General features: G+C 48.7%; 1 protein-coding gene across 3 annotated transcripts; it reads left to right on the top strand.

The window, feature by feature from the left end:
• Window positions 1-2983: 2983 nt before the first annotated feature.
• MAGEA9B (MAGE family member A9B) lies at window positions 2984-8310 on the top strand. Of its 3 annotated transcripts, XM_054471739.2 has the most exons (6): window positions 3000-3090; window positions 3488-3619; window positions 6114-6185; window positions 6334-6420; window positions 6572-6642; window positions 6718-8310. In XM_054471739.2, exon 6 carries the CDS (start codon window positions 6783-6785, stop codon window positions 7728-7730), a length of 948 nt encoding a protein of 315 aa, XP_054327714.1. In that variant the 5' UTR covers window positions 3000-3090; window positions 3488-3619; window positions 6114-6185; window positions 6334-6420; window positions 6572-6642; window positions 6718-6782; the 3' UTR covers window positions 7731-8310. The 3 variants fall into 3 exon arrangements, with proteins under 3 accessions (XP_054327715.1, XP_054327713.1, XP_054327714.1); XM_054471740.2 differs by lacking the exon at window positions 6114-6185 and having other exon boundaries at window positions 2984-3090; XM_054471738.2 differs by lacking the exons at window positions 3488-3619; window positions 6114-6185 and having other exon boundaries at window positions 2984-3090.
• The last annotated feature ends 4690 nt before the right edge of the window (window positions 8311-13000 follow it).

Genomic DNA, 13000 nt, shown 5'->3' with positions numbered 1-13000 from the left:
TCACCAATGAAGACACGCAGAAATACACATACATTCACCAATGAAGATACACACATGAAAAGATGATCAGCACAATTATTCACTAATAATGCAAATGTCAACAGCACTAAGATTCCTCTACCCACCTATTACAATGGATACAATTCAAATACCTGAGAATATCAAATTCTGGAGAGGATGTGGAATTCTCATTCATAGCTGGTATACAAGAAAAATGTTTCATTCACTCTAGAAGGCCTTTTGGCCCTTTCCTATGTAGTAAAACATAGACTTACCTTTAGATCCATCAGTCGTACTCCTAGGTTTTACCTAAGTGAATTGGAAACTTTGGTTCTCACATGGAAAATCATGTACACGAATGTATATAGTAGTTTATTCATAATCACCAACCAAGATGTCCTTGAAGAGGTGAATGGATAAAACCAATGGTACTTCCACAAACTGAAAGTGTATTCAAAGTTCAATCTACCCTCAAATATTCCAGGACAGGAAATTTTGGAGGCCAGTTCAGCCAAGTGGCAAGGGAAAATGAATCACCATCTTATCTCACCCCTTCCAATGCACCCAAAATGGGCAATTGTTTAACTCATTCTCCCAGGCTCGCTCTCCTAGATTCATAAACAGATGAAGGCACCCGAGCGCTCATGAAAAGAATTTGTGAGGCAAGTGTTCACACATATCGCAGCAAATGTCATAAACAGATAATCACATATCCAACACAACAGTGGATTAAACGAACAAGCCGCCTGTATGCATGGAATAAAAATACGATTAAATGTTAGAAAAAAATTCAATTCTAATTCCCTGCATACAAGATAGACTAGAAAAAAACATTCAGTCACGACAATGGGTACAGGAAAAGGCTCTGAAATGAATTCTGTGTAAGTACAAATTAACAATGTTTAGCAAACTAACATTAAAAGGAACTTCCATTTCCTAAAATCGGCAGCAAGCATACATAAATGTGAAATGTCAGAAGCTCTGCCATTCACGGCAGTGACAAGTCGTTGACATATGCTGTCACCACTACCACCTACATCTGCAGTGAATATCAAAATGAAAAAGAGCCAGAGCTATGGATGTCAAAATGAAAATGAGATATGAAGACTGCAAAGAAATAGATAGTATTTGTTAACTATATGATTATCTACATAGAAAATTCAAAGGAATAGACACATTGAATATTCAAATGAATAAAAGACTTCAGAAAACATCATATAGAAGGTCATTACAGCAAAATCAAGAGCCTTGCCACACAAAAGCAACTTAGTGCATAAAATAGAAAATAGAAAATATACCATTCACAGCAGCATTAAAATCCAAAATGTAAATAAGAAGAGCCTAACAAGACCTTCATGGAAGCAACTGTGCAAAGTTGCTGATAGACTCAGGAAATAATCTCAAGTAAATGGATCTGTATACCATATTACCATATTCCTTGATGGGGAACAGAATATGGCAAAGATGTAAATGCTACTTAAATTAAATACAGAGTGAGTGCCTTAACTGTCATTGCCAAAGTGACAACCAAGCTCAGGTTGCTGTGCTCTGCTCCCCAAATCAACCCTGGAAAAATATAGGAGGGAAAAGATTAAAAACAAAAAAACCATCAAAACAGGGAAAGCCCTGAGGATGACTGAAGACTGTGCTAAACTAGTACTTGTGTTTTGGGTCCAGAGAGCAGCAGGGAAATCGAGGAGGTCTGTACCCTGCACAGATGGCAGATTACAGGATGGATAGGAGAAAGTGTTTAACATTCCACCCCACATCATCGCACAATCTCAGGCAGCACCACAAAATCTGATGCCAGTAGCCCTGGGGTAATATCAGGACACCAGGAAATTTGAGTTGATTGAGACACTATGGCTCCAGAGTTCTGCTAACAACCACCTGAAACAAACTTAGTAGGAGAAGACCAGCCTTCCAAAAAATTATTATTTTAATGGAATATAAAGAATGAACTAGGAATAGAATAGTAAGTATGTGTGAAGGCCACATACTGTGAGTAGATATTAATAAAATATGTGTGCATATATATAGTATAAAGTCTACAAATACAAACAAATATGTATCTAAAGATATATACATGTAAGTACATATAATTATACATATATGATATAAAGATATATATGCATGTGTATATACATATAAGCATAAATATATATAATGTCTAAAACACGTATGTATATAAACGTAGATATAAACAAAATGTACATATACCATATATAATGTACACATACAATGTAAAATTTATTACCATATGAATGAGGATTAAAATATGAAAATCGCTAATCTGGACTCTGCTGTGTTCGATCCCTTCAAAACACATGGCTTCTCCAAATCTCTTGCTGCTGCTCAGCCTCTTCCGTGTAAAAATAAATCCTTTGCGACAAAAGGTTTGCAAAGTCTAGCTCTGGCTGGGGAGGCGCCCCCATGGGAAGGTGTGTATCTTCTCTCACAGGTCCTACAATCACAGATGCTGCAGCCCCCCAGGGAGCATCTAGCCTTGGACCCGCAGCCATTCTCTGCAACGCGTGCAGCTGGGCAAATGCTCAAAGGTGACATAAACGGATCATCTCCCACCCATCACTTCATCAAAGAGCCAGGAGCCAGGAGCCAGGAGCAGAACCCTCCTGAGAGGGGACTGAAGGTCCACCCTCCCCACATAGAGGGGCCACAGAATCCAGCTCAGCCCTTCCTGTCAGCCCTGGAAGACCCTGGCAATGTTGTCACCCCGACCACACCCCTCCCCTCACTGCCACTTCATGTGTCTGGGAGTCAGAGACTTGGTCCGAGAGGAGCAGACCCAATCGGCAGAGAATGGGGATCCAGACCCAGGCATCAAGGTCAGGACCCCCTGAGGGATGACTGAGGGCCCCTATCCCCATCCCCACCCCTACTCCGCCAGAACCCGGTTCAGCCCCTACTGTCAACCCAGGGAAGCCCCAGGCTTGGAGGCTGGATGTGACGTCACTGACGTGCGCTCACTGACGTGCGCACTGGGGGTCAGAGAGAAGGGAGAGGCCTCCTTCTGAGGGGCGGCTTGATACCGGTGGAGGGAAGCGGGCCGAGGTTCTGTGAGGAGTCAAGGTGAGGTGCTGAGGGAAGACTGAGGATGCCCCCACCCCACATAGAGGACCCGAAAGAACCAAGTGCCGCCTCTGCTCCCAGCCCTGGACCACCCGGGGGCCGATCTGGGGCTGACTTGTGAGGCTGGGCCGACCCCCTCCCTCCGCCGCTCAAGCTGCTGGGCACTCTGGAGTGAGAGCTTGGTGTGACCAGGGCAGGGCTGGTTAGGAGAGGGCAGGGCCCAGGCTCTGCCGGGCATCAAGGTCAGGACCCTGAGGGAGGGCTGGGCCCCCCCAACCCAACCATGACCTACAGCCCCAGGTTCCCCAGCCCCAACCTCAGCCCCACCCCACCCCACTCCACCCCACCCCCAACTCTCCCGCGGCAGAATCTGATTCCGCCCCTGTTGTCAACCCAGGAAAGCCCCAGGTGCCCAGATGTAAGGCCAGTGACTTGGGCACTGGGGGTCACAGAGTAGCGGGGGCCTCGCTGTGAGGGGTGAGTCGATATCGGCGGAGGGAAGCGGGCCCAGGCTCTGTGAGGAGGCAAGGTGAGACGCTGAGGGAGGACTTAGGACGCCCCCACCCCAGATAGAGGGCCCCAAAGAATCCAGCACCACCCCTGCTGCCAGCCCTGAACCACCCCGGGGGCGGACTTCTCAGGCTGGGCCACCCTTCGCCACCCCACCGCTTAAGCCCCAGAGCTTGGTGTGACCAGGGCAGGACTGGTTAAGAGAGGGTGGGGGCCAGGCTCTGCCAGGCATCAGGGCCAGGACCCTGAGGGAGGCCTGAGGCCCCATAGAGGGAGTCACTGCCCCTGCAGTCAACCCTGGGAAGTTCTGGGCATGGCGGTCAGGCAAGCGGATCCTGATATCTGCATCCTGGGCTGACCGAGGGAAGGGGCTTGGTATCGTTAGCATGGCCACGGGAGAACAGAGGGAGGGCCCAGGTCCTGCTGGGAGACAAGGGAGGCCTGAGGGGACCCAGTACCCCAGGACAAGGGGCCCACCCCGCCCCTATCTGAGACCGAGGCCCCTCCTCATTCAGCCTCGGGAATCTGACAGATAGAGACTCAGGTCCACTGAGGGGTGGGGCCCAGCCCTCTAGGAGACCAGGGAAGGAACAAGACGGAGGACAGAGGGGACCCCGGAGTCCAGCTCAGTGGGGATCTTTGCCTGGGCGATCCCGGGCACGGTGGCCGCACGTGGTGCATTGTGGCTGCTGGGATCGGGTGTCAATGGGAACAGTGCTGTGGTATGAGGAGTGGGGCCTCAGGTGAGCAGGAGGAGGAGTCCCAGAGGCCTGAGGAAGGATTCACCAGACCTCTCATCCCAGACCTAGGAAACCTGCCCCTGCCGTCAGTCTTGGGAGGCCCCAGGCAGGACTGTGAGGAAGGGAAGTGCCCCCTCCACCCCCAACACACACTTTCTCAAAGAGGGTCTAAGGGAGAAATTGGCCTTGGTCTGCAAGACTCATCTCTGGTTCAGCAAAATGGAAGGGGCCAGATTCTGTCAGAAGCAAATATGAATACCTAGAGGACACCCAGACCGACGAGGCCCCCTGGAACCTGCTCCTTTGGTCAGCCTTGGGTATCTCATGCATGAGTGACCATGAGGTGGCCCCTCACTTCTGCCTCCCGGGTCTCAGGGAGGTGGGGGCCTTGGTCCGAGGGGTTTCCTCAGCTCAGCAGAGGGAGCCACACCTGGTCAGCACAGGGTGGAATCCAGGGTCTTCCAGGAGTGACGGGGAGGAAGTTTGGTGAGGACTGAAGGTAAGAAGGTACCTCCACGCTCTCAAAAAAGAAAGGACCTCACAGACACTGGTGTCACCTGTTCTCAGCCCCAGGTGGCCCCAGGCAGGAATGGCATGAGGCATGCTCTCATTTCTCCCACGTGACTGGGGGTGAGAGGTCTCAGGGAGGTGAGTACCTTGATGCCAGGGGGCACTGAGAGATTCAACAGAGGGCTCCACACCTGGTCAGTAGAAGGAGGACTCCCAGGATCAGCAGGACCCAAGGTGTGCCCCCTTCATGAGGAATGGAGGTACCCCCAACCCAGAAAGAAGCCACCCCACAGAGTCTAGGTGAACTCTGTTCTTAGATCTGGGGACGGGGGGGGGCGGGGCCTGATGAAGGATGGCGCTAAGTGGCAAGCTCACTTGTACCACGGCAGGAAGTTGAGGAACCCTCAGGGGGATGAGGCGTTGATGTAAAGGGAGATGTCTTCTCATCTCAAGGGTTTGAGGGTCGAGGAAGTAGAAGCCCCAGTAGGAGTAAAGATGAATAACCCGCAGGAGGACTTTGGAACACCCACCTCATACCTGAAGGGTTCAGCTGGTGGGGTCAGCCCCGGACACCCCACGCAGGGGTGACAGATGTGGGGCCTCCTCCCCTCTGTTTCTGGATCTCAGGGAGGTGAGGACTTTGTTCTCAGAGGGTGTGTGGACAAAACAGGGAGGCCCTGTGTTCGACAGACACAGTGGTCCCAGGATTGGAGAGCAGTCCAGGTGAGGAACCTAAGGGAGGATCGAGGGTACCTCCAGGCCAGAGAAACTCTCAGATCAAGAGAGTTTGCCCTGCCCCTACTGTCACCCCAGAGAGCCCGGGCAGGGCTGTCTGCTGAGGTCCCTCCTTTATCCTGGGATCACTGGTGTCAGGGAGGGCTGGCCTTGGTCTGAGGGGGCTGCACTCATGTCAGCAGAGGGAGGGTCCCAGGCCCTGCCAGGAGTCCAGGTGCAGACTGAGGGGACCCCACTCACCAAACACAGAGGACCTAGCCCCACCCTGCCCCTTCTGTCAGCTGAGGGAAGCCGCTGGGTGGATGGACTCCCCTCACTTCCTCTTCAGGTGTCTCCTGGAGATAGGGCCTCAGGTCAACAGAGGGAGGGTTCCAGACCCTGCAGGCATCAAGATGAGGACCAGGCAGTATCCTCACCCCAGGCACATGGACCCCATTGAATTTGGACATCTCTTACTGTACTTCTGAGGAAACCCTGGGCAGGTGTGGGCAGATGTTGGTTGGGGCATGTCCTTCTGTTCCACATCAGGGATGTGAGCTCTTGATCTGAGAGACTCTCAGGCAAGTAGAGGAGTGGAGTCCAGTCCCTGCCAGGAGAAAGGTGAGGGCCCCGAGTGAACGCAGAGGGGACCATCCACCCCAAAAGTGTGTAGAACTCAAGAGTGTCCAGCCCGCCCTCTTGACAGCACTGAGGGACCGGGGCTCTGCCTGCAGTCTGCAGCCTAAGGGCCCTTTGATTCCTCTTCCAGGAGCTCCAGGAAGCAGGCAAGCCTTGGTCTGAGACGGTGTCCTCAGGTCACAGAGCAGAGGAGACCCAGGCAGTGTCAGCAGTGAAGGTGAAGTGTTCACCCTGAATGTGCACCAAGGGCCCCACCTGCCCCAGCACACATGGGACCCCATAGCACCTGGCCCCATCCCCCCTACTGTCACTCATAGAGCCTTGATCTCTGCAGGCTAGCTGAGTAGCCCTCTCACTTCCTCCTTCAGATTCTCAGGGGACAGGCTGACCAGGAGGACAGGAGCCCCAAGAGGCCCCAGAGCAGCACTGAAGAAGACCTGTAAGTCAGCCTTTGTTAGAACCTCCAAGGTTCGGTTCTCAGCTGAAGTCTCTCACACACTCCCTCTCTCCGCAGGCCTGTGGGTCTCCATCGCCCAGCTCCTGCCCACGCTCCTGACTGCTGCCCTGACCAGAGGCATCATGTCTCTTGAGCAGAGGAGTCCGCACTGCAAGCCTGATGAAGACCTTGAAGCCCAAGGAGAGGACTTGGGCCTGATGGGTGCACAGGATCCCACAGGCGAGGAGCAGGAGACTACCTCCTCCTCTGACAACAAGGAGGAGGAGGTGTCTGCTGCTGGGTCATCAAGTCCTCCCCAGAGTCCTCAGGGAGGCGCTTCCTCCTCCACTTCCATCTACTACACTTTATGGAGCCAATTCGATGAGGGCTCCAGCAGTCAAGAAGAGGAAGGGCCAAGCACCTCAGTCGACCCAGCTCACCTGGAGTTCATGTTCCAAGAAGCACTGAAATTGAAGGTGGCTGAGTTGGTTCGTTTCCTGCTCCACAAATACCGAGTCAAGGAGCCGGTCACAAAGGCAGAAATGCTGGAGAGTGTCATCAAAAATTACAAGCACTACTTTCCTGTGATCTTCGGCAAAGCCTCCGAGTTCCTGCAGCTGATCTTTGGCACTGATGTGAAGGAGGTGGACCCCGCCGGCCACTCCTACATCCTTGTCACTGCTCTTGGCCTCTCGTGCGATAGCATGCTGGGTGATGGTCATAGCATGCCCAAGGCCGCCCTCCTGATCATTATCCTGGGTGTGATCTTAACCAAAGATAACTGCGCCCCTGAAGAGGTTATCTGGGAAGCGTTGAGTGTGATGGGGGTGTATGTTGGGACGGAGCACATATTCTATGGGGAGCCCAGGAAGCTGCTCACCCAAGATTGGGTGCAGGAAAACTACCTGGAGTACCGGCAGGTGCCCGGCAGTGATCCTGCGCACTACGAGTTCCTGTGGGGTTCAAAGGCCCACGCTGAAACCAGCTATGAGAATGTCATAAATTATTTGGTCATGGTCAATGCAAGAGAGCCCATTTGCTACCCATCCCTTTATGAAGAGGTTTTGGGAGAGGAGCAAGAGGGAGTCTGAGCACCAGCCGCAGCCAGGGCCAATGTTTGTGGGGTCAGGGCCCCATCCAGCAGCTGCCCTGCCCCATGTGACATGAGGCCCATTCTTCACTCTGTGTTTGAAGAGAGCAATCAGTGTTCTCAGTGGCAGTGGGTGGAAGTGAGCACACTGTATGTCACCTCTGGGTTCCTTGTCTATTGGGTGATTTGGAGGTTTATCCTTGCTCCCTTTTGGAATTGTTCAAATGCTCTTTTAATGGTCAGTTTAATGAACTTCACCATCGAAGTTAATGAATGACAGTAGTCACACATATTGCTGTTTATGTTATTTAGGAGTAAGATTCTTGCTTTTGATTCACATGGGGAAATCCCTGTTATTTTGTGAATTGGGACAAGATAACATAGCAGAGGAATTAATAATTTTTTTTGAAACTTGAACTTAGCAGCAAAATAGAGCTCATAAAGAAATAGTGAAATGAAAATGTAGTTAATTCTTGCCTTATACCTCTTTCTCTCCCCTGTAAAATTAAAATATATACATGTATACCTGGATTTGCTTGGCTTCTTTGAGAATGTAAGAGAAATAAAAATTGAAAGAATAATTTTTCCTGTTCACTGGCTCATTTTTTCTTCAAACATGCACTGAGCCTCTGTTATTCGGAACACCCTGGGTTAGTAGTAGAGATGCTAGGTAAGCCAGACCCACCCCTTTACCATAGGGTGGTGAAGTCCAGGAGCTACAATCCTAAAATTAAGGTGGTGCCATGTCCTCTAAGAACCAGAGGAAAATAAAACATGGGTGAGGGTTTGGGGCTCTAGATGACAGCAGTCGAGTGTATATGCCCTGAGCCAGGGCCTTTTGGGCTTTGGGAAACTGCAGTTCCTTCTGGGGGAGGTAATTCTATTGAAGCTGGGCGGTGCCAGAGCCAGATTCTCAGAGGATGAGAGAAAGGCCTGGAGTGGATGACTGCTCAGCAGTTCCTTTTGGATGGTGGATGAACAGAGAAGAGTCTCCGCCTGGGGCAGGAATAGAAGGAAATTGTCCCGCGCTCTTGTCTCGGTGCGGTTGAACACAGTGCAGGGGCTAGGTGATGGATACCTATCATCTGCAAGGGTTTCCTGCAAGATGAGGGTGAATCTCCCAGAAGGGACGCCCAGAAGTCATTGGCCAGGTGCTTTTCTGCCTGTCTGGGAGAGCCAGAGTTGATCATATTTAAAAGGCATTCTAATCAAGTTATCTCAGGTGGGATTTGAGCAATTGTGAGCAAAGGCGAGATTTCAAATGTTAACAAAATAAGTGAAAACATGTCTTGGATCAAAAAGCAGGTGGGAGAGAGGAAAGGAGTTGATCCTCGATTCAAATTCTAGGAGCTTTGAGCTGCATTCAGCTGCGCAAGACTCCAGCACACCCAAATTTTGAAGTACATTCGCTGAGAGGAAATACTTAATTTTATTGACGAAACTTCCTGTTTGGGCTAATTATCCCTTGTCCTATTGAGCTATATATTCTCTGGTAAGTCTGGGAGAACAACAACATTTACGAAATCCCAGACTGCTAGGGTCTAGGGTCAAATAGTATTCGATATGACAGCCATCCGCCATTCCTTAAACTTCTAACTTAATGCCAGGCCCCGAGCCAGATGCTTCACTTACATTGCACACACTCTAACCGTCCTAGTGGAAGGGCCTCATCATACCTGCTTCACAGATGAAGAAGCAGAGGCTCACAGTACTTGGGTATTTCCCAGGATCAGGTGGCTAGTAAGGAACAGAGCTGGAACCGGATCCCTGATCTGAATTCCTCTAGAGCCCGTGCTGTTCCCACTCCCCTGAGCCGGAGGCAGACCTCCTCACTGGTACTTCATTTCTCTTCTCAGCAATGCATCATCTCTCTCAAGTAACAAAAAGAAGGACTCTCAGGCCAAGGTACTAAATGCAGGCCTAAAGAAAGTGACAATGAGCATCAAATACAATTTGGGGATGGCATGCGGTGGGTCCCCTGGGAACTGTCTGCTGGGTGATGCCTGTTGAGCACCTACTATGAAACAGGTTGTAGGAGCGCCTACAAATGCTCCATCCACATCTTTTGTCTTCTCTTTCCTGGGCACAAGGGACGAATACATAATCAGCACTTCTGTCTGGCACCAGCACGTTCCCGTGTCACAGTGCCCTTCCCCGGTCACTATCATGTTTCCTCCCTTCTGACTCTGCGACCTGACTTACTGCTTGCTCTTCACTGTTGCCTCCCCTGGAGGCTGGGCAGACCCACCTGCCCTTCCTGCAACATGGAGCATTCCTAGCCCTTGAAGTAGTCCCCTGCTTCTCGCATGGCTCGCCCTTAGTCCAGTCCCACAGCCGCAACCATTCTGGACGGTGACTTTAGACACTTGGTCCTCCCTCCCTGGGAGAATTCTACTCTGTGTATTTCCAGTGGGCTATGAGAAGAGTCCAATTTGACCCATAAGCTCCTGGTTGGGTTACAGCCCCGAAGATTGAGAGAGTGTTTTCTCAGTCAGTTGCCTATTTGCAGTAGGATTTTATTGAGTTTGTTATCTGAAGCTGGGGACAGAACACGCAAACAGATGGATGGTGCTCAGAAATTTCCCCCCAAGAGGTGGAAGAGGAGCAGCCATTCTATGAAGCTGAATTCTTACAAACCCTGGGCTCCTCCCAGGAGGTGAAAAATGGTTCCATGGCGGACATGCCAGCTGGAGTTTCAAAAGAATAATTAACTAGCTTTCCACTGCTCCCTGTCTGGCATCTGTCCCCAGGAACATGCCGGCTTTCAGCGTGACTAGTGGCACCTATACAGGTGTTCAGGTAAGAATAGTCATATGGAGGGTAGCAGAGATGATGGGTAAGATTCTGCCCCTGCATCAGATGGAAGGAGGAAATCCTCAGCTTCCTGAGATGATAGATGGTGTTGCAAAGAGAAGTGCAGAAAATGCTATGGAGTGTAGAAGGTGAACTCTCCATGCTGACCTTACAGGATCCTCTTCAAATTAGATGGGTTAATGCAGCGATCCCCACCCTTCCTGGCACCAGGGACCGGTTTCTGGAAGACAATTTTTCCATGAGCACGGGGTGGGGGTGGGGCATTGTTTCAAGATGATTCAAGCACATTACATTTATTGTGCACTTTATTTCTATTATTATTGCATACTCACCATCATGTAGAATCAGTGGGAGCCCTGAGCTTGTTTTCCTGCAAATAGATGGTCCTATCTGGGGGTGATTGGAGACAGTAACATATCACCAAACGTTAGATTCTCATCAGGAGCACGCAACCTAGACCGCTCACGTGTGCAGTTCACAATAGGGTTCCTGCTCCTATGAGAATCTAATGTCGCCACTGATCTGACAGGAGGTGGAGTTCAGCTTCACTTGCTTGTCCAACCACTCACTTCCCGCTGTGCAGCCCAGTTCCTATCCATGGCCGGGGGTGTTGGGGACCCCTGGGTTAATACGTTTGAAAGCATCTGTAACATAGCAGACACGTTGAGCATTTCAAGGCAAATCTGGTCTTCTCAGAAACTTCTCTAAGAAACAAACATTGTTGTTGTCACAACAGTTTATAGTTTCTGTAAAATGTCCTCTCCTTCTAGCTGTGTTCAAAGCTGTTGCTTCTCCAGAACCACGTTTTCTGGGGTTTTGTTTTATTTTGTGAGATAGAGTCTCACTCTGTTGCCCAAGCTGGAGTGCAGTGGCAAGATCACAGCTCGCTGCAATCCCTGCCTGCCAGGCTCAAACCATTTTCGTACCTCAGCCTCCCGAATAGCTGGTATTACAGGCATGCACCGCACGCCTGCCTAATTTTTGTATTTTTAGTAGAGACAGGGTTTCACCATCTTGGCCAGGCTGGTCTTGAACTCCTGGCCTCAATAGATCTGCCTGCTTCTGCCTCAAAAAGTACTGGGATTACAGGCTTGAACCACCGCACCTGGCCCAAACCCCTGTGTTTCAAATTTCTCAGATTGACTTCGGGCCTTTCAGCTTGTCTGATCTACTTAAAGATCTAACGTTTGATTCCGTCAGTATTATTTATTGTTTTTCTAAAATTTCTGAAACCTCAATTTCATTAATTTTTCTCTTCTTGTCTATGATATCCCCATCGTTTTGCTCACCTTAGGTTTAATTTCCTTTTTCTAGTTATTTAAGATCAAAATATACATATTTGAGTCTTTTATTACTTTCTAATATAAACATTTCAGTACATAAAATGTCCCCTAGGCACATTTTAGCTAAATTGCAGATATTTTAAAACATCACATTTCCAATTTCCATTTTTATTTATTTGAAAATATTTTCTAACTTTCCTCAAGAATTTTTTAAACACGGATTAGTAAAAATGTGTCATTCATTTTAAAAATACTTAAGGACTTTACAGATATTTCCTTTGTTATATTTTGAATTACATTCCATTATAGATTTTAAAAAGATACTTTGTACAATTCCAATTATTTTAAATTTTTTATGGGTTGTTTTCTGGTCTCTTTTGGTAAAAATTCCACACACACTTGAAAATATCATATAATCTACTGTCGTTCTGAGGAGTGTTCACTAAAATCTAATCAGCTCAAATTGGTTCTTTGTTGCTCAGCTCCTCCTACACCCTTGCAGAATTTCTGTCTACTTCAATCATTTACTTGGAGAGGACTGTTGCCATCTCCAAATATCATTGTAGATTTGACGATTTATCCTTGCAGTTCTATCAGATGTAGTTTCTTGCATTTTGAAGCTCTGCTTTTAGGTGAATTAACAGTTAAGATTATTATGTCTTCTCCCCAAAAGAAACCTCCTCCATGTGCAATTCATTTATAGCTGTACCCACCACTGCGCGCCGAACCCTGGCAGCCACTCATCTGCACTCCATTGTTTCAGATTTCTCTTTCAAGAATGTCAGGTAAACAGAGTAATAGAATATGTAACTGGTTGAGACTGGCTCCTTTCACACAGCAAAACACCTTCGAGTTGGAAACACATTGTTGTGTGTATCAGTAGTCCATTCTTTTTCATTGCTGAGAAGTATTTCATAGTAAGTAAGGATGCCCCAAAATTTCATTTCCCATTTATCCATGGAAATACATTTGTATAATTTCCAGGTTTTGGCAAATATGACTAGAGCTGCTATAAACATTCATGTACATAGGCTTTTGTGTGAACATAAATTTTTCTTTTTCCCTTAGGTGAAATCGCTGAGTCACATGGCATGTGTTCATAAGTAATTACCAAATCATTTTCTGCAGTTGTCCTGTTTCATAACTGCCACTAGCAATGTATGAAATTTCAAGT

Source organism: Pongo pygmaeus, chromosome X (assembly GCF_028885625.2).
Source record: "Pongo pygmaeus isolate AG05252 chromosome X, NHGRI_mPonPyg2-v2.0_pri, whole genome shotgun sequence".
Classification (NCBI taxonomy): Eukaryota; Metazoa; Chordata; class Mammalia; order Primates; family Hominidae; genus Pongo; species Pongo pygmaeus.
Note: the sequence above shows the minus strand (reverse complement) of the source record. Positions and strands in the feature narration are given on the sequence as shown.